Here is a 26,621-nt window from a genome sequence, read left to right on the forward strand (position 1 = left end):
TGGGACTCTGTCCCCACAGTGCCACTCAGCAAACACAACTGCCCTAATCAGAGAGGAAAAGATTTACAAACTCAGGATACCTGAATGTATTCAATGCATCACATTGATCAACCTCTCTCCAAAAGTCCTTCAGTACTTTCCCACTAGCTCACCCCAGGGCTTAAATATCCTCCTGCCTCTTGTTTTTCAGAGGAGTTGATTTCAGACTGCATTCTGGTCTCTCCAATAGTGCCACAGTCTTGAATAAAGTTTTCCTTGTCTGTTCTACTTTGTCCATTATGATTTTTGCTTTGATAGTTCAAATACCTTGAATAGGTCACCACCATCAACTCCATGGCCAGGAGTCAAGTCAACCAGAATCCAGAGGATTAGTGCATACGCCTCATCTGAGCTGGAATAATCAATCAGTACTAGTGGATACATAAAGGGGAGGGAACCTGTCCAAGCCAATTATTACTCTCTGATTCAACTCCAGTAAGAAGATTATATCATTCATGTAATTGACCATGGATATTATTAACTGGAGGGCTCTCTCTCTCTCTCTCTCTCTCTCTCTCTCTCTCTCTCTCTCTCTCTCTCTCTCTCTCTCTCTCTCGCAACCACTTTTAAAATTCAATGAAAGCTTTATCTGTTGAGCAAATTCAAAGAACAGAGAGAAATGAGCTTCCTGCCCTCAAAGAAAGTCTTCTCTGTATTTCTCACTCATTGAAAGTCTCATTTAAAAAATGAAATCAAGGGAAAAGAAAACACACTTAAGAAAGCTGAGGTTGAAATGCCTACATAGAGTCAAAATGTATGTCAAAATAAATATACAGGTATATTTGCTTTTTCCTCCCAAACTTCCTTTTCTTATCTGATTAAAAATTGAATGTCCAATAATTCTTTCTCAGCATAACTACACAAGAATAATCAAATCTATTGAGACCACACACATCTTCAGTGTTAAAATGATTGCCAAGTTTTGATCTGGGCCATAGCCACCAGATTAATGTCCAGCTCACCTATAATCATTTCTCCAAATGAGAGGGAACAGAGGGTAAAGCTCCCACCCACTATTTCAAAACATTGACGGTTTATCTACTTGTTTTAGAAATATGGGACAGAATAAATATCTACTGCAGTAAACTATCTGTTTATGACACTATTTGAAAATATTTACACTCCTATATGTATCAGACTCTGCCCATTATAGATTAAATGCACAACCAATGGATTAGAATGTAGCTATTACACCCTCTCTTCCAAGCAGGGCACACAATTTATCTTTATGCTCTTCGAAATTATTATTCACCGTCTTCCACAGATGCATCAGATGTATTTATAATACAGGTTTTTTTTCTTAATCTGCACTCAGTAATTAGATTCCTTACCCTTACATACAAATTTTCACTCACATGACAATGTTCAGAAATGAGATACTGGGTTAGTAGTTGGGAGTAAAAATAAAAATTCTAGTTAGTTATTTGGTTGATTACTTCCAGAATGTTAAACCACAGGAGGTGCCTAAGAAAAAAACAAAAAGAAAACACCTAGTGCTGTAACTTTTGCCATGTCAGGACTGCAAGGGAAAACCTTTGAAATTGGTTCTATTGCTTTTCCTCTTTGAAATGCTTTACAAATGAGCATATAAATAAAACCCATTTCTTCTCGGTACAAAAAAATAAATTTTTAAAAAAGCATGCAAGTTCGCAGTCCACATTTCTTTACCGTGTTACTCATTGCAGAGCTTTATCATTACATCCCCTTCACATAACACTCTTCGCTTTTAGATTAATTTGCTGAATTGAGATGCTAAGGATTTGCATACAGATTTGACTATACAAAAATAGATACAGAATTAATAACAGTCTCTATATGTTTTCATTTCCCCTAGACTGGAGTACCCTTGCCTGCAGCAGTATTCCTGACTTTGAAAGTCATCAAACTGATTTGTCTGCTCTGGGGTATGATGCCACATGCTGCCATAGTGTCCCCTGCAATCAAAGCACTTGCAGAGAGATTCCATGCCATTGAGTATATTTCATAGATCGGCAGTTTTGATCTCCCTTCCCCACCCCAGGGGGCATAATCTGCATCTTAACAGTGTTCTATAGATACATCTATCATTAAATATGCCATCTCGTATCAGCATCCACTTTTAAAGCCAAGTTTTCCCTAACTTTGAAGTGCCACAGTCCAAGTTAAGACTTTTCAGCCAAAATTAAAAATGAACAGCCCTGTCTTATACTTTTGCACTGTGACTTAAAGATATACTGCAGGTTCCCCCAAAGTCAAATAAGTCTTTAAAAACTGCCAGAAGGAATGAAAAGTTACCACCATGCTACCAGCAGTAAGCACTGCTTTCTATCATCAAGACAAGAGTAAAGCATTTTTCTTAAGCTTCCCTGTTCAACTCCCCACAAAATGTTGTGACAAATGGATGAATGCGTACCGGAGAGAGGATGACAGGTGACTGCTAAACAAGCCACCCTCGTCTCCACTGCTGAGAATTCACCAACTCCCAAACTCACTGTGTTTAAGAGCAACACGGGTCAACGCTGACAGAGTCTATCAAATAGTGTGTTTAGAGAAACAGCTTTCAATAGACATTGGTCAGGTTAAGCAGCTGTGCAAATTTTTTTTTCAAGGACAGAAAATACTTCTGTTGATAAATCGAGTCCTACACTAAACTCTTTAGTAGAAACCTGCGGTACCTAAGGCAGCGCTATCATCCTTACCAGGATGAGCAGGATGCAAAGAACAGAATGGGTCTGTGCTCTTAGGGAAGATGCTCCAGGCTGGCATTCTGCTGGCCAGTTCAGGATTGGGGAAAACCATCTCAAGTTCTCTGCAACGCTCTTGGAGGCCTGCAGTGCCCAGCTTCACACTGGTTAAAGGGGACAGTTTCGGGAGAGGCGTGGCATCAACAGGTTCCTGTATGACTCTATCCACGGGGGAGCCTTCTCACACAGCCAACGCCAGGTTCCTCATAATCGAATTGGAGATGAAGATACTGGTCTCCTAGGTTTTAGATGAACTACAGTGTGTGGTGCAGAGGCAATCTACACCCGGAAGTTTACTATAATACTATACTGGTTTGTGTCTGGAAATGTCCTACCATTTTCATAAAAGGTACAAATGAGCCTATATGGAATATTGCAAAAATAACTAAATATGGAATACCAAATTAATAAATGAATGAATTCTATAGTCTAGGATATATTTGTTATAACTCTTTTTTTCTAATAACCATAATTACTGGGTGGCTTATAAGGGTATCAAATGCTTTTTCCTTCTTTAATAGTTTAAGTTCCGTGTTCCTGGAAAATAAAGCCTAGCCAGACAACCAGCTCTAATGCGTCTTTTGGAGCAAAAATTAATATAAGACCGAGTCTTATATAAGACTGGGTCTTACAGTATAGTAAAATAAGACCTGGTCTATATTATATTGTATCATATCATATCATACCAGACACGGTCTTATAGTAAAATAAGACCAGGTCTTATATTAATTTTTGTTCCAAAAGATGCATTAGAGCCGATTGTCCGGCTAGGTCTTATTTTCAGGGAAACACGGTTTCTCCTTCGTGAACTTGCTCCAATTCTCGAAAGACTAAAGTGTCACATTTACAGTCTAATTATCAAAAGAATGACCTGGCATTAGGTGTGAGTTCATAGCAGCTATTTTTTTAAAGAGCCAAACTTCTTATTAGGCCTTGACAAAAGGAACACCATGGGAATATTTGCAATAAATATAAAAATTAACTTTTTACTACTGTTTTACACATTAGACTTCCATATTTTTGGAGTGTTTATAATGCTATGTAAACAACTAAAACCAAGACTCTTTCTACTACTAAATTAGCATCTTGAATAGAAGCATACATAATCCATGCGTTAAATTAAAACTAGTACCCATATTATTCCTTTCACAATCGAGGAAACCACACAAATGGATGGGTAATTAATATACTCAAATACCACAAAGAAAGTCTCAAATTTACAAAATATCTATAAAGGGAGGGTTGTTGCACTTGAAAACACAAATTGTATTTATGTCACCTACAGCAAATAGATATAAACTTGTGACTTAAAATATGGAAAGTACGCACTAGGTGCTATTTTAAATAAGTGAAATGATAAATGAGGGTAAAATCTACTACAATGCAGATGTCGGCTGCCCTTTAAAATCTCAATAAAATTCCCTCTCCCATTCCTCATTCTGTAAATGCTGAAATCCTGCCTCCACAGATTTCTGTATGTTCCCAACAGAGCTAAGCTCTCAAGGTCACCTCTGCTTGTCTCTACTATCCTGGCTTTGCTGCGTTCTTGTTGGATCTTTTATCTCCCTCCTTCCATGAACCGAAGTTTTCAGCCATTCCCCATTTCCATGATGTAGCTTTAACTTTCTTCTCTACTCTTGGGAACAAAGAAAATGACATATTTAGCATATTCTTAGATAGAGTAAATCGGCTCACTATTCTCCCTCCTTTTCCTAGATTCATCTAGACAGATACAAATGGATTATCTAAATAACGGTTGTTCTCTCCATGACAGGAATTCTGGAGTCAATGGGGTGGACTTTTGTTTTTAACTACCTAAACTGACAATTTTAAAGGCCACTAGACTACTATATAATAATGTGTAATTCTTGCAGAAAACAATGTTTTAATCTAAACCAACATATTTTAGAGTAGCTCCATATGATCACTAAATTTCTTAATTTTAGAAACTGAATTACAGAATCACAAAAAGGAAGACATTATGTGGCTCAGCGAGGGTCCTGAGAAAGGTGCTCAGTTAAACAATAAAAGATAATCAAATGACTGTTGATTCTAAACAAATCTCCAGGTATAATTATTCTCCTGTGTATCACTTTCAGTCTTGCCATTTGCAAGTTCTTTTTACAATGTAAGCATGTTTTGGAGATCTTTGTTGTGGTGACAGATAGCTGCTTTGTGCGGTTTCATGGGAAAAGCATGATTTTCAAAAACCAGAGACAGAGATCAAATTCCAACTTTGTCAAATACTAGCTATGTGATCTGGGAAAATCATTTAACCTCTTTAAGCCTCATTCCCTGGGCTGCATGCAGATTGAGGGTAAACAAGTTTCTACGTCTCCAGAATAAAAGGAGGCCAGTTGGGATGAAAGCTTTGTTCATTATTTTGGAGAACGCAGGTGATCTGATCGCTTTCTTCAAACCATTTAGCTCTTTTAAAAGGATTTCTGTTTGGTTCATTTCTGTTTGGCTTCCATCTAGGTTCAATACTGTAGTGGTTTCGCTTTAATCTCTTTCAGAGAGGGAGTAGTAAAGCCCGGACAGAAGTGAAAAAAGAGGAGAAAGAGTAACCGCTAGGACAGCTGGTTGCTACAACACAGCAACACAGAGGCTTTTATTCTTAGTGGACATTTCAATTCACTGGGAACTTTTCAGTGGACAGGCTGAGGGATCAAGCCCCAAACCTCTACCAGGCGGCTGCTTCATCACAGGGTGGCTGCCTGCAGGGGCAACAGACTTCCTCTTCTGTATTCACTCTCGCAACACACTCGGTTCTCCCTCAAGCACACCTTAAGCACTCGACCCTCACCTAACGATCCTAACCTGCTGAACTCCTTCCAATAGGTTCCTTTGGGCTATTCCCAGCCTAAAACCTTCCATCGTGAGTGAAACCAGGATCTGCCTCCTCCAGGTTTCTGCTGAGCACCACCAAAGAACAGGGCAGAAATTTGCAAACCGAATCGCCACAATTTTGATTCCAACCTTCCTATGGGCTCTGACCATTTCTTTTTTAACATGTCAGTTCCCTCTGTTTTCTCTCTGAGGCTTTTTCCAAGGCCACTCCCCTCAGGCCCTCTACCGAGTCTTGACATTGCACAACCTCGACGGGCAACTTTCTCTCTCACTTCACTCCCTCGAGAGGCAACCTCCTCAGCTTCCTGCCCCTCACATATGAGCTTACCTAGGTCCACATTCAGCATTGTCTCCTCCCTTCAGGCTTGGAGCTTGAGGCATGTCTCCTGTCAAAGACTGAACCCCTCCCAACTCCCTCATGCCTGTTCAGGCCCACGTCAATATTGTATTCCCCGGATTTATCACCATTCCTGGTACCTGGGAGGTGCTGTAATACCTCAGCTCCTGCTCCCCGCACAAGAATGCAAGATATGGTGAAGCCCAAAAGGAACACCAATGGAGCCATAGATAGGGGAGTCATACCACTATATTCTCGCTGGTGGCTGGGTTGGAGACATAGGAAGCAGGAGCCGCAATCCGCCGTCTGCTTCTCTGCCAACCAACTCCCTTGCCAGCGTAGCCACGGCTGTTATATTAGTGGCTAATGACTAACTGGTTACAGCTGATGGCCAACTAGTCACAGCTGATGGCCATCTACTACCCGAGCCAGCACCTTTCCACGTGAGGCTGAGAGCCTGGAAACTGCTCTCTGGGACTCTATCCCCAAAGGTGCTCTCAGCATTTACCAACCAAAGATGCCCCTATTCCCGTCACCTTCCATTTCACTCTCTCCTTTTTCTGATCCATACATTTGCTTAATGCATCTAAAAAAAAAAAAATTTCCCTCCTTTGACCCTGGATTTTCTCCTCTAGCTATTCTCTTTTCTCTCTGCCAAACTTCCTTCTTTTTCTTTCCTTCTTACCCTCCTTTTTAATTTCTAAAGCCAAATGCTACTTATTAATTTATAATGGAAAAACATGCTGTCACATGAATTGAAATGTGTGTGTGCCTAGAAATAGCACATTCTCTCCCTGTAGCACGATTGGAGTGTTGTGTGGCACGCTCAGATTCAGGGAGTGAAGTTGAGATGATATCCCAACGTCTTGCAAATTCAGCCTGTACCTACAGTTTTCACGTCCTCATGTTCCTTCAACCTTGAAGGGGTCACACCTCCAGCCACTACATTGTCGCGTCCACCTTTTTCCACTCTCCTGAAATTATTTTGACTGAAATGACCAAGTAGTTCCTGACTGAAAAATGGGGGACCTTGGTGTCCCTCTAGTACTGGCCACCTCTCACCACGCCCTTCTGCTGTGGCTTTGTTTCTGTAACACTCCTCCTCCTCTGACCTTGCCCATCCCACACTCTCAGGCTCCTTCCTTCCTTCCCCTCCTCTGTACCCTCCTCACCTGTGTTTCCCAACCTTCTGCCCTCGGCCCCTTTCCAGACCATCTCTTGCCCATCTGTCTCCTCACTCTCTCCATCACCTCACTGTATCTCACTAGATTTGCTGTGATAACCTTGTCACTTACATTTGCTCTGAGAAACAGAAGGCAAGGTCCTCTCTCTGAGTCTGAGGACAGGGGTTTGGAGGAAAGTGAGGAAGTGCTAGCCAGTGAAGGAGAGTGGATGAGATGCTAGTGTAGGGTGTAGAGAGGTCCTGGGAACTGAGTGTGTGCCCATGCCAGCCATCCTGTCACAGGGCTCAGCTGCATAGGCACAGGCACAAAGTGGACCACTGGGTTTGTCCAGCAGTGTGCGCTTGCCAGAGCGCAAGAGAATTGTTGGGATGACTGCACCATGAAGCCCAAGCATGAGCACCGGGAGGCTTAATGGGTAAGGAGGAGGTAGCCAATGGACCTGAGGCCAAGTTAGGCTGAAGGTGCTACAAACTTGTGTGAAACCTCTCATGCCCCCTGCTTTGCACTACTTCTTCTTACTGTGGAAAGTCTGCTATCATCACACGTCATATACGCAATCCCATAATTATCTCTTTGAAAGTCTGTTTGCTCTGTTATTCCAAGATCCCCATCACAAGACCTATGTCTCACTCTACGTTGTCACTCTGGCACTAGCCTGGAACAAGACTCAATGAGGTGACGAGCCCCACTCAGCGTCTCCTGGTTGGTAAGAAGTGGAGCGAGTTTTCCGTGTGTGTGATGGCAGTCTGTGCCCTCAGTGCCCCCATGCAGCCTCTGCCAAGCCCCCTGTTCATTCCCAATGTTTTCTGCATAATTTTTTAGATGCAAGTACAATATTTGCACAGATAGTGTAAATCTAAAGCCAAGGCATCTTAAAAATGGTAATGAAAATTTACATTGTTCTAATTTTAATGAATACTAGAAAAGCCAAAGTCCCTTTAGTAGGTTTGAATAAATTAAAGTTACTTAAAATGGGGCAATGCAAGCTTCATTTAAATTTAATCAAGATGAAACTAAACATATCTTCTAGGGAGTTAAAGAAGCTTTAACACATGTTCTTTCATTAATGAAATATCTGCAAAACTCTTTGATTGTCATCTCCTAGAGGGCAGGAAGTATGTTTGCTAAATTAATCTTCTTTATCTACGAACCATCACTAGACTTAATAAGAATGTAGCATTCACCAAAGGCATCAAGAAAGCACAAATACTGCTTTTGACTAAATGCCGTAGCATTTATCTTATTTTCATAGTTTTAAAGCATCGACTTTGTGGTTAGCGTCTCATTATCTTGCTGCCATTTGACAAAAATGAAAAGGTAAGCTGTTCTGTAAAAAGAGCTCAGAATTAATCTGTACTCACAAAAAAAGGAGCTTTTTAGTACTTCACAAACAATATCATACAAAGGAGAGCATACATTTTAAAACACAACTGGAGGATATTTAATGCTTATTTTACTTCAGTATTGTGAATGTAAAGTAGAAACGATGTGGAGCATTTGTGAATTGGGTCACCATGTCAAATGCTACAGCAGCCTGTTAAATCTGACTGTCTCTAACATCTTAAATTAAATGCTAATGGGCATATCCATATAACCCGATTTTCTGAATTCATCTCTGCTTGTGCTACTTTAAAAACCATGGGCAGGTTTCAAGGTGTCCTGACTCTGAAATGAACAGAGAAAGGGAAGGGGATATGTGGAGGGAGTGAGAATGCTGGAAATTATGAGTCTCTAAAGAAGCATTAATTTTGTGTTCTATGGAACAAAAATAAGGCCTTAAAATCCACATTCTATAATTCTTACTGCCTCCACCTCAGGCAAAGCTTGCAAAATACCAGAAGAATGGCAATGACCCAATCCCCCCATCAATTCAATTGGAAATACTTGATTATTTGGTAAAGGATAAAGAATAGCCTCAAACATTTTCATCTGCTCCAATAAATCAGGGTAACACGTCGAAATCAGTGATAGTGAGGGTGAAATATACCTGTCTTTTTTTTTTCCAAGGGATCCATTAGCAAATCTAGTCACCCCTCCCTATCTATGGTTAGATTCGCAATTGATTTATTATAAGCTGGGCGTGAGGAAAGAGGCAGACGACTGAAGGTATTAGAAATGTCACTGGTGATTTCCTCTTCTTTCCAATTAAAGGTATTGCACTGTACACAGGGAAGTGAGTTTTTCATCTCAAGTACACAGTAGGGAGAAACAAACCTGAGAAAATTGTGATTGTTTTCATTAAGTATGGTTAACACAGGCAGCATACATTAGTGCAAAAAAAAAAAAAAAAAGAACAAAGAAAATGTATTTCCTTTCACAGTGGGGAAAAACGAAGTGATATAGCAATAAGATCTCTAATAAGCAATAAGATCTCATTTAATAAAATGGAAAGGGAAATATACAGATCCATACTGAAAGAGAAGTCAGTTTCATACCAGATTGATGGATGTAGCCAGTCTGATAAGCTTCTGTGCTTTCTTAAGGCCTGACTAAAGATGGTATTAGGTAGTCATAGCTTTAAAACTAGGAAAGGGAAACTCCAGTATTTTTTAAAAAGCTAGTTTTATAGCTAAAAAAGGGAAACATTTATGAAAATGTTTATGAGAAAATCATACAAAATTTAGAAAAGGTTGTTTAGGAAGGCAGTATATTAACAACATACGAAAACTAAGTAAGTCAATGGAAGGAATGTACACTGGAAGGAAATATAAATTACATTGAGTTCATAAATCTATCATTGTTTGTTATCCAAGTCAAGTACAATGTTCCTTCTATTAGCAAAGACTTATTTATAGACAATTATGAAGTTTCTTCAGCAACACTAATGGGATACAGTCCTGGTGGATTTTTTTTTTTTTTTAACTATTGATATATGTACTTAAAGAAAAGGGAAAAAGTCACCAGATAGGTTTTTATTTAAATATATCTCTCTATATTAACATATACACTCACATCTGATGTTTTTTTGGCATACAAGGCCAGTAATTGTTGGGTCCACCTCGTTACCCTCTTCTTTAGTCCTAATTTTAGCTTCATTCATAATTACCAAGCATTGAAACCCTGACATGAGCTATTTTTTTTTCAGTGAAATTGCCAATAATTGAGGCATAATCCAGAAAAAGTGAGACTGTGGCTGTCTCCCTGGCTACTGAGGACAGCAGAAGGAAAAAATGGGCAGTGTCCAACCGAATTTAGTTTAAATGCAAGGGAGAATTTTTCAGAGCAGATGTTAAACAACTAGAGAAGATTATTGAGGGATACCGAGAAGCCTTCACAGGTGTATTTAAAAATGATTGTTTCTTCTAGGTACAAACATCTCAAAGTTACTTTTAGTACAGCAAGTCCTCGGAAACGTCGTTTGGTTCAACATCGTTTCGTTATAGCATTGATGAGATGTCCTAGGAACTTAACTCTTGTTTATATCAATTAGCCTGTGGTAACGGTGGTTTCATTATACATTGTTTCAGTTAAAAGTTGCAGAACTTATCAATGAGGTTAAGTGAGGACTTCCTGTATTTATTTGATTTTCTTTATCTCTGACATAGAACTTCATTTAACAAGTTCCATTTGGGTTACAAAATGAGTCGCCTCTAAGAGAAGATGCAACTTTCTTCCCCAACAGGCATACCTTTCAAAAGGGAACATTTTAGGCCTTTTCAATGGCAGAACTGGAAACACAGGTTAGTAATGTGGTCTTGCCTCACAGACTCCTATACAAGTGAAAAGGCAGCTGGGAGGAATTTGGAGTATGTGGATGTGGATGAAACACGACTGGCAAGAGTGAGTAAGTGCTGAAGCTAGGGTTATGGGTACCTGGAGTTCATTATATTTCTACTTTGTCCATAATCAAAAGACATCAAAAATAAATAAATAAATAAATAAATAAATAAATAAATAAATAAATAAATAAGAAAGAAAGAAAGAAAGAAAGAAAGAAAGAAAGAAAGAAAGAAAGAAAGAAAGAAAAAGAAAAAAGGAAACTGAAATAATAGTAGCCCCCCTAATAATCGGGAAGAATAGGAGAGTAAATAGGAATGAAGGCTTAGGACACCATGAGTAACTACACATATAATACAAAACATTATTTCAGCCAATAACTTAAATCCCTTCCCTCAATGCATAGTAATGCTCTTACCTGGATACATACCCACTGCTATACTCATCAAAATGGGTTTACTGGGCTTTTATTTCTCCTGCCCTGTCTTTGATAAAAGGCTCCTAGTCAGGCAGCTTGGGGTGAATGTAAAAGCAAAGGATCTGGATAAACTACACGGTATGCAATACAAGGCACGAATATCAAAAGCTGACGATCTAAACAACAAAAGCTTAGGTGGAAAAAGAGGTGTGATGGGCCATTAATTTCTAGCTTGAATTTTTACTCCTCTGATCACTCAGGAAGTCACAGAAAGGTCAATTACTTCTGATTACATTGCTCTGTATAGAGTAGGTGCAAAATTAAGTGAATGCTAAAATGGCATCCTTGGCTCATTCATTCAAATACACATGGCCACACTACCAAAGTTTGACTTTTAAATTCGTGCCACAATGAAAGTGTGTTGTTTTTTTTTGATAAATCCAACACGTGAGGCATGTTCTACCTGATATCCAAAGAAGACCATCCGCCACATATCCAGCATGACACGAAAGGGATCGGTCAAAGGACTGCACAAAAGTCCATTTGTTCTTCTTGGGGCAATATCGCTCAACGGTCGGCAGAACCTGGCGCAGTTCATTTCTGCCCCCAACGGCATAGAGGTATTCATCCATGGCACCCAGCACGAAATGCTCCCGGCAATTTTTCATGGGTGCTATTTCTGCCCAGGAATTACTGCGGGGGTCATAGCGACAGGCAGTCCTCACGGCACACGTCCGGCCACTGGCATGCTCAACTTCCCCTCCTGCTACAAACAGGAAGTCCCCCATGACTGCCACACAATGGTGGCTCCTTCCCACGGGCATGGGGGCCAGCTCACTCCAGTTGGCAATGGCAGCTATGAGAGCATTCTCTTGATCAACAGGATTGAAATACCGAAGTTCCTTCACTTTACAGACCTCACGCTTTTTCCCACCGATGATATACAGAGTGTCTGACTGGAACCTTGGTTTAGTCCTGCGAGTCTGCCACACGGGCTGAGCATAGATGCTCTGGTGGTATTCCAGGGCCTCGTTGACAAGAGCGGTTGCAGTCTCACTTGCCTGGACGAGGGGGTGGGAGAGGGCAACTGTATGGAGAGTATCCACATCCATCAGGCCAAAGCGGATATACTGCAGGAGCTCGTCCATGTACTGGTAATGGCAGTTGTGTTCCAACCACCTCACTGCTAGCTGAAACAGAGGGAGGTGAGATGAGAGGAGAATGCAAAAGCAAAAAAGAGAGTCAAAGCCACGGCACACAGGCAGGTCACCGTGTATTCTTTCAGACACTGAATAACACATTTTCTTTTTCTTACAAATCATGTAACACTGGAATATTTTGATACCCAGTTGAGAAATTTTTTATTTTTTCTGCATCAACAAAAAAAAAAAAAAGAAAAAAGAAAAGAGGAAGATGATTACAAAATAACTCAAAACATTATTGTAGGAGTTAGGAACAATGTTAAGCAACAGTGACAGGGTCTTTGAATGAACAATAATCACTTTTCAAAGAATAAAAATACTGTTGTGAACCAGCCTGTTCCCTTGTGTTTCATGTGTAAGAGGTTTGGTACACCCCCCACCCAGGAAATGTCAGTGATGAGTGGTGTCATCACAGCTCACACAATATATGTCAACCCATGAGTCAAGATGCTGTATCAATACAAGTAATGTAAGAAAATATGATATCATCTGAGACCACAGGGTGTACTTGAGAGAAAATCAATATGACAGTAGTAGAATGATTTAGAAAGAAAAAGGACTTTTTCCCCTCCCCCTTTGGTAGGTATATCAGTGAGGAAGCAAGAGAAGAAAAAGAAAGATTTCAACCTATCAATTTAATTTTTTTTCTTAATTAGTTTTCATCTTCAAGACAGTAGTTTGCTTGCCCATGTAAGATACTGGAAATTCGTTAGAGACATTTTCAGAGAAACAAGACATAGAGATTATCTTTGTATTATGAACACAATAGCAGAATAATCCTAACCTTTTTGTTGAGGTCTAGATCTCTTTCAAGAAAAGGAACTTTTAACTACTAACAAAGAGAATTTCTAAAAGCTAAAGCAGGTGCATTAAGTCATAAATAACAAAACTGAATAATAGTTCAGAGAATACCATCAACAAAAAACCAACACATGCTACGGAGCACCTGAAGTAATTTAATCAATGTGACTTAATATTTAAGTTGGGCAAACCTGCCCACACACCAGCATAGAGAAGTATATCTAATATCTCCAGTCCACATATTTAATATGAATTATTATTAGCAGCACCGACATACAACGTGATCTCCTAGACGACACAAATGTAGATCTGAAGGAATTAGCATGAAAAAGTACTGAATGAGAATACTGAATAATTTTGTTGTGCTTTACTTGCTTTCTGAGCAATGGAATTGGGGTTCTAGGCTTCCTTTTTCAGCTGATGCATATCACTGGGGCAAAAGTCTAGAGGGAAGAAGAAGGAGATGTCGTGCTCTCAGACCACTACTCTGTGGCAAACATGAGCTGGGTTTCCATCCTGGTGAAAAAGATCACTGAACTCTCTGAAGCACTGGCTGATTTCAGACTTTCAGAATTTCTGTATCCATCTGACAACTGGCTCCAAAAGGCAATGCATATTTTCAGCTTATCTTTTTAGCTTTCCTAACGATGAGAACGTAGGAAGTGAGTTCACCTCCAATGTGCACTGAATTGCATCTTTTAATGAGTGACACAGTTTAGAAAAATAACAAAAGAATGTCACTGTGTGCCAGGTAGTCCACCGATGCCTAGGAGGCAGACATCATGGAGGGCAGATGGGTGACGCTCAGTTTTAGCAACTGGCGTTTTTAATTTAAATAAAATACCAACCCGATTTTAAAAATCTGTGTATGGTGATATCAGCAATAATCAAAGATATTGCAGGAGAAGAACGTCACTCATCAATTACCACGTCTCTGCCAAAGTGGACAAAGTTCCCACAGGCAACATCCTGATTTTTCTCCACCCTAATTTTAGGAGTTTCGAGGCATGGGGTTCCAATTATTTCCCTGGGAAGATAATTCAACGACTTCATAAATGATTTTCCACTCTTTGTCCACTGAGCTTTCAAAGGTTGTCGGGGATCAAGTCATCCCGCTCAAGGCCATTGTTCATGCACCAGGTAAAATGTTCTGAAACTTCATCTTTGATTTCGCTCCTAATTTAACAGAGTAATTCCAGCTGATATTGCTTTGCTTTGTAACAATTTTTTTTATATCCTAATGTTTGTGCATCTTTTATATGGATACTCCAGGACACAGCACTGGAGAAACATTAGATAAATATCCATGTCTCCACAGCCTCTTTTTATAGCATAGTGCTGCCCATTTAATTATTTTTCTCTTTCCTCATAAATCAGCTCTTCCTATACCATAATCAATCTTCTGGCCCATCTCTTAACACTCTCTGGTTTATCTTTATCTTTCTGGTAGTGTCACTTACTGCATGAGAAGTACACAAGCCACAACGTAGGCTCTCTGCCTTTGAGAAATCTCTAACAAATCAAACTGGCAGTGGAAAAGTGACCACGGCGATCTAGCATTGATTAAATTCTGGATTTCTCTCTATTGTCACCCCTATGTCACATGTACACATACACATGTAACAAGACTCTTTCCGTGTTGAAATTCCCCAAATACTTTGCATTATAGAATATTTTGTGCACATACATTTAGTTTGTATTTTCAGGGATTCCTTTTATCTTATTTGTTGCCAAGAGTTCTAACTTCTCACGGATTGCATATAATTTTCACACTTTACATCTATAAATATTTTTAGACTACACAAGTCATGCATACTTGGGTTTATCTCTTCTCCGGATCAAAGGTAAATACAATTTACAATGAGCTATTCTGCCACCATCTTCAAGCCAATCTCACTACATATAATGAGATTTAAATCCAGTACTTCTGAAACCTAACGTGTGCACAGACTGCCTGGGGTTTCTGGTCAAAATGCAGATTCTGATTCAATAGGTGAGGGGAGGAGGAGCGGGAGCCTGCATTTCTAACCATCTCTCAGGTGGTGTGTGTGCCGCTGGTCCAAGGACCACACTTTGAGTAGGAAGGTTTTAGGCAGTTTCCTATTCATGAAACAGTAAGCTACTGCCTTATTAGAGTAAATTAAGTATGTTATTTCAAATTTAAGAAGGTTTAAATAAAATGAAGTCTAGGAGGATGCTTTAATAAAGATATAGGACACTTGTAACTTAGTATTATGGGCAAGACAGCATATTTCCCGTACAGTAAGATACAGGTAAGATCTCACTATGGGTAAGGCAGCATATTTGAAGATTTTGGTTCTTTAAGGTCTATGAATCAATAGCTGATTCTCCTAGCATGAAGTCATATAAACACTCTGTGTGGCTTTGCTTTTGTATTAATGAATAAATAAATAAATAAATAAATAAATAAATATAGAAGTGTTATTATACTATTTTTTCTTTCATCAAAGTATAAAAGAGAAAAACTAAGAAACCATGGATAATTCTTATTTATCGAAATAATGAAAGAACTGACAAAAATTTGTTTTTCTAAATGCGCTGCCTCAAAATCACTTCTCCACCATGAACCCCACCACAACACTCACTGTTCACTCCCATGTGGAATTAAGGGCAAGGTGGTGGAGGGAATCCTGGAGCCCATTTAAGGGGTTTAGAGACTACAGTAAGCAGAAGGCTGATTCATCACTGGGCCATCATAGAACCCAAGGACCACAGTTAGCTTTGTACCCTGTTTCCCTGAAAATAAGACCTAGCTTGTCAATCAGCTCTAATGCATCCTTTCAAGCAAAAATTAATATAAGACCCAGTCTCACTTTACTATAAGACCATGTATAATATAATACAATATAATATAATATAATATAATATAATACAATATAATATAATATAATACAATATAATATAATATAACACTGGGTCTTATTTTACTATAATATAAGACCCGGTCTTATATAACATAAGACCGGGTCTTATGTTAATTTTTGCTCCAAAAGGCACATTAGAGCTGATTATCCGGTTAGGTCTTAATTTCGGGGAAACACGGTAGTGTATTTTGATGCTTATGTTTGAAAATGGTTATTATGGGAACTGGTGGCTTTTAATGACACTACACAGAGAAAGTATAACTCAGGGAAGGCTGAAATCCTATTCTATCTTACTCATTCTGGCATACTGACATCTCATCACCCTAAACTCTAGCACATTTTAATTGGGAGGAAAATGGAGCACATACCAAAAGTCTTATTGCCTACTTTTTTGTGGCAAAGCCAGAAAGAGTGGTAATCAAGGATTCAGCTTGGGAGGACACAACAAAGTCCTTAGGAAACATGGCCATTAGCAAGATGTTTCCTAAACCATCTGAAACACGGGACTGTCATCCCCAAAGACTACAGGAAATTTCCCAAGCACCCTGAGAGACGCGATCTAGTTCATCTTTCCCTAATGGAGAATTGTTTCTTCCTAAAAGAAGCATTTGCCCATAAGTTATTCCAACATCAACTCATCTCATCCTCAGATCCTAGATAAGAATAGTGCCCGGCACATAAAAAGCTATAAGTATTTGTTGCCTAAATGGAAAATTCTTTACAACTATTCTCAGGCTATATCTCATATTTTTCTTGAACAAACAATATCAATCTCTGTATATTTTTATCTATCACAGACAAGTTATCTGACTTACTCCAAGTCCTGCAGTTAATTAGTAGAAAAGCTGGAACCAGAACCCCAGTTTTGAAATTATACAAAGTGCTTTTCTATTGTCTGATGTCATCATTATTTTTCCATCAGTAATTATTTTTAGATAGAATCCAGGCAGATGCACTCAAACCCAAACATAATTTCTGTATTCTCTAAATTAGAAAAATTAAGTGTGTTTTAAAAAGTATGCTTTGCATCAAGATAGGTTGACAACATTTTTTAGTGAGGCTCATTTATAGATTACTTCTACATAAAAAGTAAGTTTAATGATATCAAAGGATAAGTATTTAGAGGAACGGGCACCCTTTGAGTCTTGAATTATCATTTCACTTTTTATGGGAACATGTATTATAATTCTAGGTTATTCCTTGTTAACAAAGCCCAGCTCAAAAATATATGGAAAAGATAACCCCTTCCTTTTAGTTTTCTCAGTGTATGCTGACTGATCGCTATTTTATAGAGTAAAATATAAAAATATATAATCCTACATATGAGTTTATAATCTTAAATTCTACAATTTTTTCTCTAATTCAAGTAAACTATGTAACTTACTCATATGTACAGGTATTTCAGATATACATCAATTATATGAATAAATGTTACATTCCTAACATTACAAGTCTTCAAGTTGTGATCCAAATTCTTTTACTGTTCATGTTTGAATATACCCTGATAGAAGCTGCTGTTTTGAAATCTAAAATTCCTGAAGCTTAGAAAAATGTGGCTGTTCTGAAGTCTAACTCTGCTTAGATATGTCCATATGTATGTGTACTACCACCCAACTTGAACCCAAAGCAATGATAAAAATAAGAATCTTACACTTACAGATTTCCTGGAAAACATATAAATTATGAGGTCATCCCAAATCCAAGAATACACATCAATACACTTCAGTAAAAGTACCTTTATATCTTGCAAATATAGTTGACCCTTGAACATGAGTTCGAACTGTGCAGTCTACTTATACATAGATATTTTTCAATAAATATACAGTTGACCCTTCAAATTCCCAGGTTTTGTATCCACAGATTCAATCAACTTCAGATTGAAAACAGTACTTTTGATCCACAGTTGGGAATCCATGGATGTGGAGGGCCAACTGTATGCATTGTTCTACGTCATTTTATGTAAGGGACTTGAGCGACTGTGGATTTTGGTATCCCCTGGGGTTCCTGGAACCAATCCCCATGGATACAGAGGGAAGACTGTATCCCTCTGTAGTTTTATGCTTTTAGGGAGTCAAAGGTTATACATGGATTTTGACTGCATGGAGGTCAGCAACCCTAAGCCCTGTGATGTCCAAGGGTCAACAAGGTATACACACACACACACACACATATATATACTCATACACATATACACACATACATACACACACATATACACACACACACACTTATACACACACATATACATATATACATACACGTAATATATATACACACACATATATACACAAACATATATACACATACACACACATATATACATATACACACATATACACACACACATACACACACACACATATATGTATACACACATAAATGTATACACACATATACACACACATATATAAATGCATTTTATAAAAGCAGCTCTCATCAGGTGAGTCATCAAATCTTTTTAACCAATACTAACAAAAGATAAAGCCCTTAAACATTGTCTAAAAGCAATAACTATTACTGTCCTCTACCACTCCCCTTCCTCCACACCCTCTGGAACCACTAAACTGTTGTCTGTGTCTATGAGTTTCTGTTTGTTTGTCTTGTTCATTTGTTGCTTTCAGTTTTATATCCCACATATGAGTGAAGTCCTATGGTTCTTGATTTTTTCTGTCTGACTTATTTCATTTAACATGATAATCTCAATATCTATTCATGTTGTCGCAAATGGCAATATTTCATCTTTTCTTGTGACCGAATAATATTCCATTGTGTATATGTACCACATCTTCTTTATCCAATCATCTAGAAGGACACTTTGGTTGTTTCCATGTTTTGGTCACCAGGAGTCATGCTGCAGTGAACACAGGGGTACATATGTCTTTACAAATAAATGTTTTCAGATACATGGTGACGGAAGGAGAATTGACTCTGGTTGGTGAACACACAATGTGATATATAGATGATATGTTACAGAACTCTGCGCTTGAAACCTACATAAATTTACTAACCAATGTCACTTCAATAAATTTAATAAAAAAGAAAAACAGGACTTGAATAGACATTTCTCCAAAGAAGATATGCAAATGGCCAACAAGCTTATGAAAAAGTGCTCATCACCACTAATCATCAAGGAAATACATATCAAAAACACAATGAAATATCACCTCACATCTGTATGGATGGCCATTATATTTAAAACACAAAACAAAATAGAAAAGAAGTGTTGGTGAGGATGTGAAAAATCGGGAATGCAGACTTGTATACTGTTGGTAGGGCTGCAAAATGATGTAGCTGCTATGGGAAAAGTTCCTCAAAAAGTTAAAAATATAACCACCATATGATCCACCACTCCTGCTTCTGGGTATATATTCAAAAGAATTAAAAACAGAATCTTGATGTACAGCACAGGGAACACAGTCAATAATATGGAAGTAGTATGGCGACAGATGGTAACTAGGCTTATCGTAGTAACCACTTCATAATGTGTAAAAATATCGAATCATTATGCTGTACACCTGAAATTAACATAATAATGTATGTCAACTATAATTCAAATAAAAATATGCATTAAAAAAGAAAACAGGATCTCAAAGAGGTATCTGTGCATCTATATTCATTGCAGCATTATTCACAATTGCCAAGATGTGGACGCGACCTAAGTGCCCATCAGTGGATGAATGGATAAAGAAGAGGTGGGGTGTACATAAAATGGAATATTAACCAGCCTTACAAAGAAGGAAATCCTGCTCTATGCTATCCCATGGATGAAACTGAGGACCTTATGCTAAGTGAAATAAGCCAGTCACAGAACTGTGCATCACTCTACTTATATGAGTATTTAAAGTAATCAAACTAAAAGAAACAGTAACTAGACTGGTGGCTGCCAGAGGCCGATGGGGAGGGGGAAGCAGAGGTGATCAAAGGGTACAGAGTTTCCAGTCAAGATAAAAAGTTTCAGAAAGATCTGTTATATAATAATGTGCATATAATTAAAAATACTGTATGTATACTCAAAAACTGTTAAGGGTAAGTTTATATTATGTGTTTTTATCACAATAAAACAAAAAAAGAGAGGACACTAAGACACAGATATATACAAAAGGAAGACCATGTGAGGACACAGAAAAAATGACTGCCATCCACAATTTGGAGAGAGGCCTCAGAAGAACAAACCCTGCTGACACCTTGATCTCACATTTCTAGTTGTAAGAATTGTGAGAAAACAGATGTTTCTTGTTTCAGAAAAGAAAAAACAAAACAAAAAACCCACAAAAAATAGAACACACACACAAATTAAATAAAATAAAAGCAATAACTATTTCTTTGTCTTGGTTCATAAGTTTCTTTTTCATGGTAAAGGATATTCTAATCACAGAATTCATCGGCTAGAGCTGAGTAATAAGCAAGGACTGGTATATCTGCCCACAGCCAGGGGTAGCTATCATTATTCTCCTACTTAAAACTTGGTTGCAGACAGCTTTGCTGTAGGGGCACACTGAGCCCTCCAGCTTGCAGGAGCCCATGCTGTGAAGGCACACGTGTCTATATCTTTGCCAGTCCTGTCATGCCACTGAGATAAGCAGGGCACCAGTCTCCCCTCAGTGCCCAAAAGGCAGCATAAATCCCACACTTCCAGCAATTCAGAAAAGGGACAAAGGAAGGACACAGGAGCAAACCCACAACTGACTGACATTCCTGAACCTCTACCAAAGAGCGGAGCATATGAAAGAGCTCTTGGGCAACAAGCAGTGGGAAGCCACAGAAGCGGGTTTTAACAGGACGAGTGACAAGGCACAGACAGACTTTTTCCTTTCTAAACAGAGTATCAGGCACACGCTCCACCTTCCCATCCCTGTCCTCCAAGGAAAGTTGCATTGACTATTTATTATATATTACATTAAAGTATACTATTTTATGTATTATTTATAATGCCTTAAATTCTAATAAACACAAACATAGAACTTCAGCAAGATACCATTTTACTATTACATACAGTTTCTTTAGATGTTGAAAGTGGAAAATTTCCCAGGTGCCACGGAGCAGGGGCTAAGAATTGCCACATTAAATTACACAGAAGCTCATTTCTTTAAAGTGAGTCCTGGCAGGTTCAAATGGTGACATATTAAACCAGACTAATGACTGTCATTGAGAGGAAAATTCATATTAATAAATAAATGCACCAAATTTTGTATGCATATTCTCTTCTCTGAAACCCAATGTAAATTTTCTGTTCAAAAAGACATTCCTATAAAATCCAAAAGCACCAGAAACTAGGGATTCAGGATCAGAGCATTTTCCTCTACTAGAACAATGAACATGTTACCATGGAGGAATATTAAAAATTCTAACAGTGCTCACTTGAGTGCTATCTGTCTGTCTGTCCATCCATCCATCCATCCATCCATCCATCCATCCATCCATCCATCCATCATCTATCTATAGATAGATATTTAGAGAGAGACAGAGAAGATATGATAAAGCCAATGAGGTAATTTAAGAAATCAGCAAATTACATGGTTATTCTTTGTACTATTCTCATTCTTGCAACTTTTCTTTAGGTTTGAAATTATTTTTAAATGCAAAACTGAAAGAACAGAGGAAATTGTTCGTGACAATCATCGTTATACATATTTTTAGAAATGCACACTGCAGCGCATCAAAAGCACAAGCCCTTGAGACCAAGGGTATCTCTTCCCCACAGATGGGGACAAACACCTAGGACTGGAGGACACAGTGAGAACTACCCTGAGGCCTGCCACATAGACGTTCCTGAAAAAGGGGAAAGAATAAAAAGTGACCCGAGCTGTTCTTGGGTTCAGTCTTGTAACACAAAAGGACTTTTCAAAAGGCACATTGTATATTACGATGAAGAGAAAATAAAGACAGGGAAAGAGATGAGGTTAGTATACTGTGATGTATGTCCTTTCTACTTGTGAGAATTGGCCACCAAGTTAAGCTGATCTTTGAAAAGTCAATGCACAGAGCAGCATGAATACAAAGCCGACATCAGACCAGTCACTGGGCTTCTCTGTAAAACGAGTGAGTTGATGAGCAAGTCTCTTCTGCCTACAGGATACATGTCATCTATGCATCCACCAAAAAGTAATTTTTTAAAGTCGAATCCTCCAAAATTCCTATAGATGGGAGAGGCAACCCAAACTAATCACTGTGTCTAGTATCCACGCTGCAGGTTTCCATAGCACAGTTTTCATAAATCTCTTACTAGAAAATCAAAGTGATGTTTTTGTACTCACCAGAAATACAGGCACACGTGTGTGCACGTAAAGGTGCATGTGCACTCAGGCCCACATGTATAGGGTCAGGTTACATCGTAGCCCTTTTCTCCCTGGGAACAACTTTATTCAGATCATACTACCTCACTCAGCAGATTCCAACTCTTATTAAATAAAGTAATCCCCATCAAAGAACACACATTTCAAATTTGTATGACAAGATTTTATATATAAATGCAAATATGTTGCAAATTATTGACACAAATTTTTAGCTCAGGACTATCTTTAAATATACCATCCCCACATCTAGCATATACAAAGCCTTTTTAGATGGGAAGAATATCTGACGGGACAATAAAGACAACTAACATTACAAATGCCAGTGATGTTTCAAGGAAAATGAAACCCATTCTTAGCCTTCTCATACTTAGCAGAATACAGGAACAACTGGAAATAACTTCCTATACTTGCTGTCCAATGGTCTGACAATGATTCCTGGGACAAAAAATAATACTCATCCATCTAATCATTGATGCTGGACTGAAGACATGAGACTTCTAAGTAAAATGCTAGTGTCTGCATATTTATATATGATATCCTTCTGGATGTAAAAGGGACTTAAGACGTGGTCAGTGAGATATTAAGCTTATACTGTTAGAAGAACACTGGAAAATGAGAGAAAACATACTTGGTCAATAGATGAAAACCCTGCTGTATCCCACTCGCAGCACGGACTAGAGTGACCCTGAATGGCTTACACCAACCATTTCACGTTATTTACCGGCTAGAGCATGCAAGGAGGATGCATCATCAGGGTGAAGTCAGCTGAAATGACCAGGGAAACCTTGATGCTTTTTTCTGCCACTGATTGGTATATGCCTATGGAGGCGAACATGACACAATGAAAGGAGGTGGGACTTGATGTCGAAAGACCTTTTCCTACGACTTAATGGACTTCAACATTTATAAAAAACAGCACAGACTGTGAGGCTGTTTCATTATCTGTAAAACAAGGATGATATTAGTTACATCACCGGGTCTGTAGAAGACTGAATGAGACAACATGTGAAAGTGCTTGGTAAACTACGAATACACAGAATTAACGTGATGGCAATGTACCACCAAGAAGCAGAGCTAACCCTCCCTTCAGGTACCCTTCTGAACTCATGATAAAGCCAGCACATCCAGACTGTTCTTATGTAACACAATATTGTGCACTATTGACTTAGATTTTGAGATTCATGTAGTTGATAAGCATCGTCCTCCACAGTATTAAATACTTCACCTGTTATAAAATGATAACAGAGTAATAATAAAAGTATGGCAGATATCTGTTGCAGATTGTAAACTAGCCCTTACAATGAGCCTATTTTCACACAAATGAATTCAGTAATTCTAACCTAGTAAGTTCAGGTGTATGGCTTTCTTAAATCCCATTTCAGAAAAGCATGAATAAAGGAATGAATGAATAAAATACGAGATAGAGACATAAACCTAGTTGTCTCTGCTTAACACTCAGCATATATTCACTTTCTTTACTTGGCTTGAGTCTTGATTAAAAATACTTGAATTTATGTCCATGAGTCTCCTGAGCTCAGTTAATTTAGTAGCAAGGAAAAATATATACGAACTAAGCTATCTGGCTTGAGAAAACTAAAATAATAATTGAGTTGATTACTTTTCATCTTGTTTTGCTGCTCTGGGGAAAATGATATAAACGTGAGTCTTCTCACTTAGTTTTTTCATTCATCCATTCCTCAGTCTTTTACTGAGTGGCCACTATGTACCAGGAACTTACCTGGTGAGAAAGAAGATTATAATCAGTACACATATACACACTATTATTTGCCATTCACTTCCAAGCTCTACTCGTACCATAAAGCTCAAGACTTACTCTTGACCTCGAGTGTCTTAATGTATCTCTGTAAAACATACTCATGGAATATGAAATTAGAGAAAGAAAAATCCTGCGAATTTGGAAGTTTCAATTTACTGTAGGCAAATTTTCAGACACACGTAAAAACCATCGTTTTATGTTACCGTTTCCCCCATGGGTGTTTTAAATATTGCTGGTACATTTATAAATGTTATGGTTTTTAAAATAGCTGTTTAATTTGTAAACATGCCCTGGAGCACCCTGAGAGCATCAAGCCTTTGAATATTTCTTTACAAACGGATTCAAATAATAATGAACCAACAGTAGATTCACTGCACACATACCTCCCTGAAATTAAACCTTTAGTGACCAACAGGACCTCACAGGCTCAAGCAGCTGCCCCAGGCCACTGATACAGAGAAAGTCAGATTGCTCAAATACATAGTACTATGATGAATTTGGATGTCCAGGAAGTAACTAAATTGCATTGAAGGGCTTAATGTTGTCAGTCTCCAAATAAAAAGAATCCTCACAAGTCACTTTAAACGTTAATTTATAACTACAGAATCTAGTGATTGGAGTGGGGAACGCGCTAACTGAAGGACATGATGAAACACAGCCAGGGCCCAGACTCTATTATCAAGGGATGGAGCTGGTGGGTTGGGCCTGGGGATCCCGGGCCAGTGAGTGGCAGAGAATACACTGAAATGCGATGAAAACCATCTTCGTTACGTGAATTTCATGCTGGCTACTGATGTTTAAATAGAATATTTCACAGTGGATTCTCTAACTTCATTTCTTCACAGTATAAATAACTGGGGAACAATGAATCTTCTATTCACACCTTGCAACACCTTTGAGCATAATGACACAATATTTTTGTCAAAGAATATATACTCTTCAGCACAATTATCATACAGTGTTTGGCTGGGGGACGTGGCTTAGAGAGCACGTCTATAACAGTCATGCAGGGAAGATGGGTATGTGGAAAGACGGGCCCAGTACAGCTGAACCAGTGGTTGACAATCTCAGAAGACTCATGAGGGAAGAGGGGACTTCAGTGGATGACGGTATGAGCAGTAGCCATTCCAAAGGCTACACTGAAAGAAGGACTGTGTTTCAGCCCCAATGCCTGGTACCCAGGAGGAAACCCGTAAGTGTTTGCTGAATGAGAGAAAAACAGGAGTTGTGAGACTGCGATCAGGAGACGTCACAGAGCTGGGACATCCTTACAAGGTTAGGAGGAACAACGTGTTTGAAGAGCAAGGGGACCTTTAAGGGGGGAGATGGAAGGATGGAAGAGGAAAGAGAAACTGGATCCAATGACCAGGCCCAGCCCTGGGAGCAGAACAAATGCCAGTACAGGCCAAGAGATGAAGTGTGAGATACACTGCGGGACCTTTTGAGGGGGGACATCACTGCTAAGGGGATACAGCCTCAGTGCACTGAGTCAAGGGGAGACTCCTGAGGTAGGCATGCGGTGAAGGGTTTAGGATGACGTAAGGAAAGTCCTTTATTTTGGACACTGGTTTTCCATACTTAGATATAAAGAGTACAACAGATTGAGGGAAGGTAGGAATCCAGCCAGGCTTACACCAAAAATAATTTGAAATAATGAGTTATACTCCCTTTAAGAGGAAACAGTCCTTGCTTGAAACCCATTAATTTGAAAGCATGGTGAATCTATAAAATAAAATCACTCAATGTCACAGATAACGCACATTAATATTAAAAGTAAACCTCACACTACTTTCTAAATACCAAAAACACCAAAAAAGCAAAAAAGCTATTGATCAGTTTGACTGACACATTTCTCTCCTAATTAGCTTTTTACTCCCCATTACTTAAACAAAACACAGCATAACTAATCAATAATGTTACTAAGCATCCCTGAGGGCTACTTTATCCATGCTGTCCACACAGCTAAACAAAAATAATCATTTGTGGTCTAGTGTGGTGAAGAATCTGGTGAGACCGTGTGTGGGTGTGTGCGTGTGATATATATATATCTGTGTGTATATATATATATATATATATATATATATATATATATATATATATATAGAGAGAGAGAGAGAGAGAGAGAGAGAGACAAAAAAATACACATTTTAAGAAAGGAAAACTATATTAAAATTGCAATACTCAATATATACCGATAACAAAAGATGAATACAAGTCATGATTGACTTACTACTGTAATTACAAGAGGTGCTCAAAGTGGTTACCATCAGCATCCAGACACTTCTGATTATGGCGAACTACTGCTTGAGCAACGTTGACCAAAGTGTCCACTTGTATGCATTCTTTTGGCACCCCCGGTATATGCACAATCTTATTATTTATTTTTAAGTAAACA

At 38.6% G+C, this 26,621-nt stretch overlaps 1 protein-coding gene across 6 annotated transcripts in view; it reads right to left on the bottom strand.

The window, feature by feature from the left end:
- Nucleotides 1–26,621, bottom strand: part of KLHL32 (kelch like family member 32) — a 197,199-nt gene that overhangs the window by 23,121 nt on the left and 147,457 nt on the right. For 5 of the 6 annotated variants that reach the window (XM_088795544.1, XM_088795543.1, XM_088795547.1 and 2 more), the window contains one exon: nt 11,732–12,458. In XM_088795544.1, coding sequence (XP_088651670.1) covers nt 11,732–12,458 — 727 coding nt within the window. The remainder of the gene's footprint in view (nt 1–11,731; nt 12,459–26,621) is intronic. The other variant, XM_088795548.1, reaches the window with a different exon arrangement.

Source organism: Rhinolophus sinicus, chromosome 2 (assembly GCF_057876585.1).
Source record: "Rhinolophus sinicus isolate RSI-liver-muscle chromosome 2, RSI-T2T, whole genome shotgun sequence".
NCBI lineage: Eukaryota > Metazoa > Chordata > Mammalia > Chiroptera > Rhinolophidae > Rhinolophus > Rhinolophus sinicus.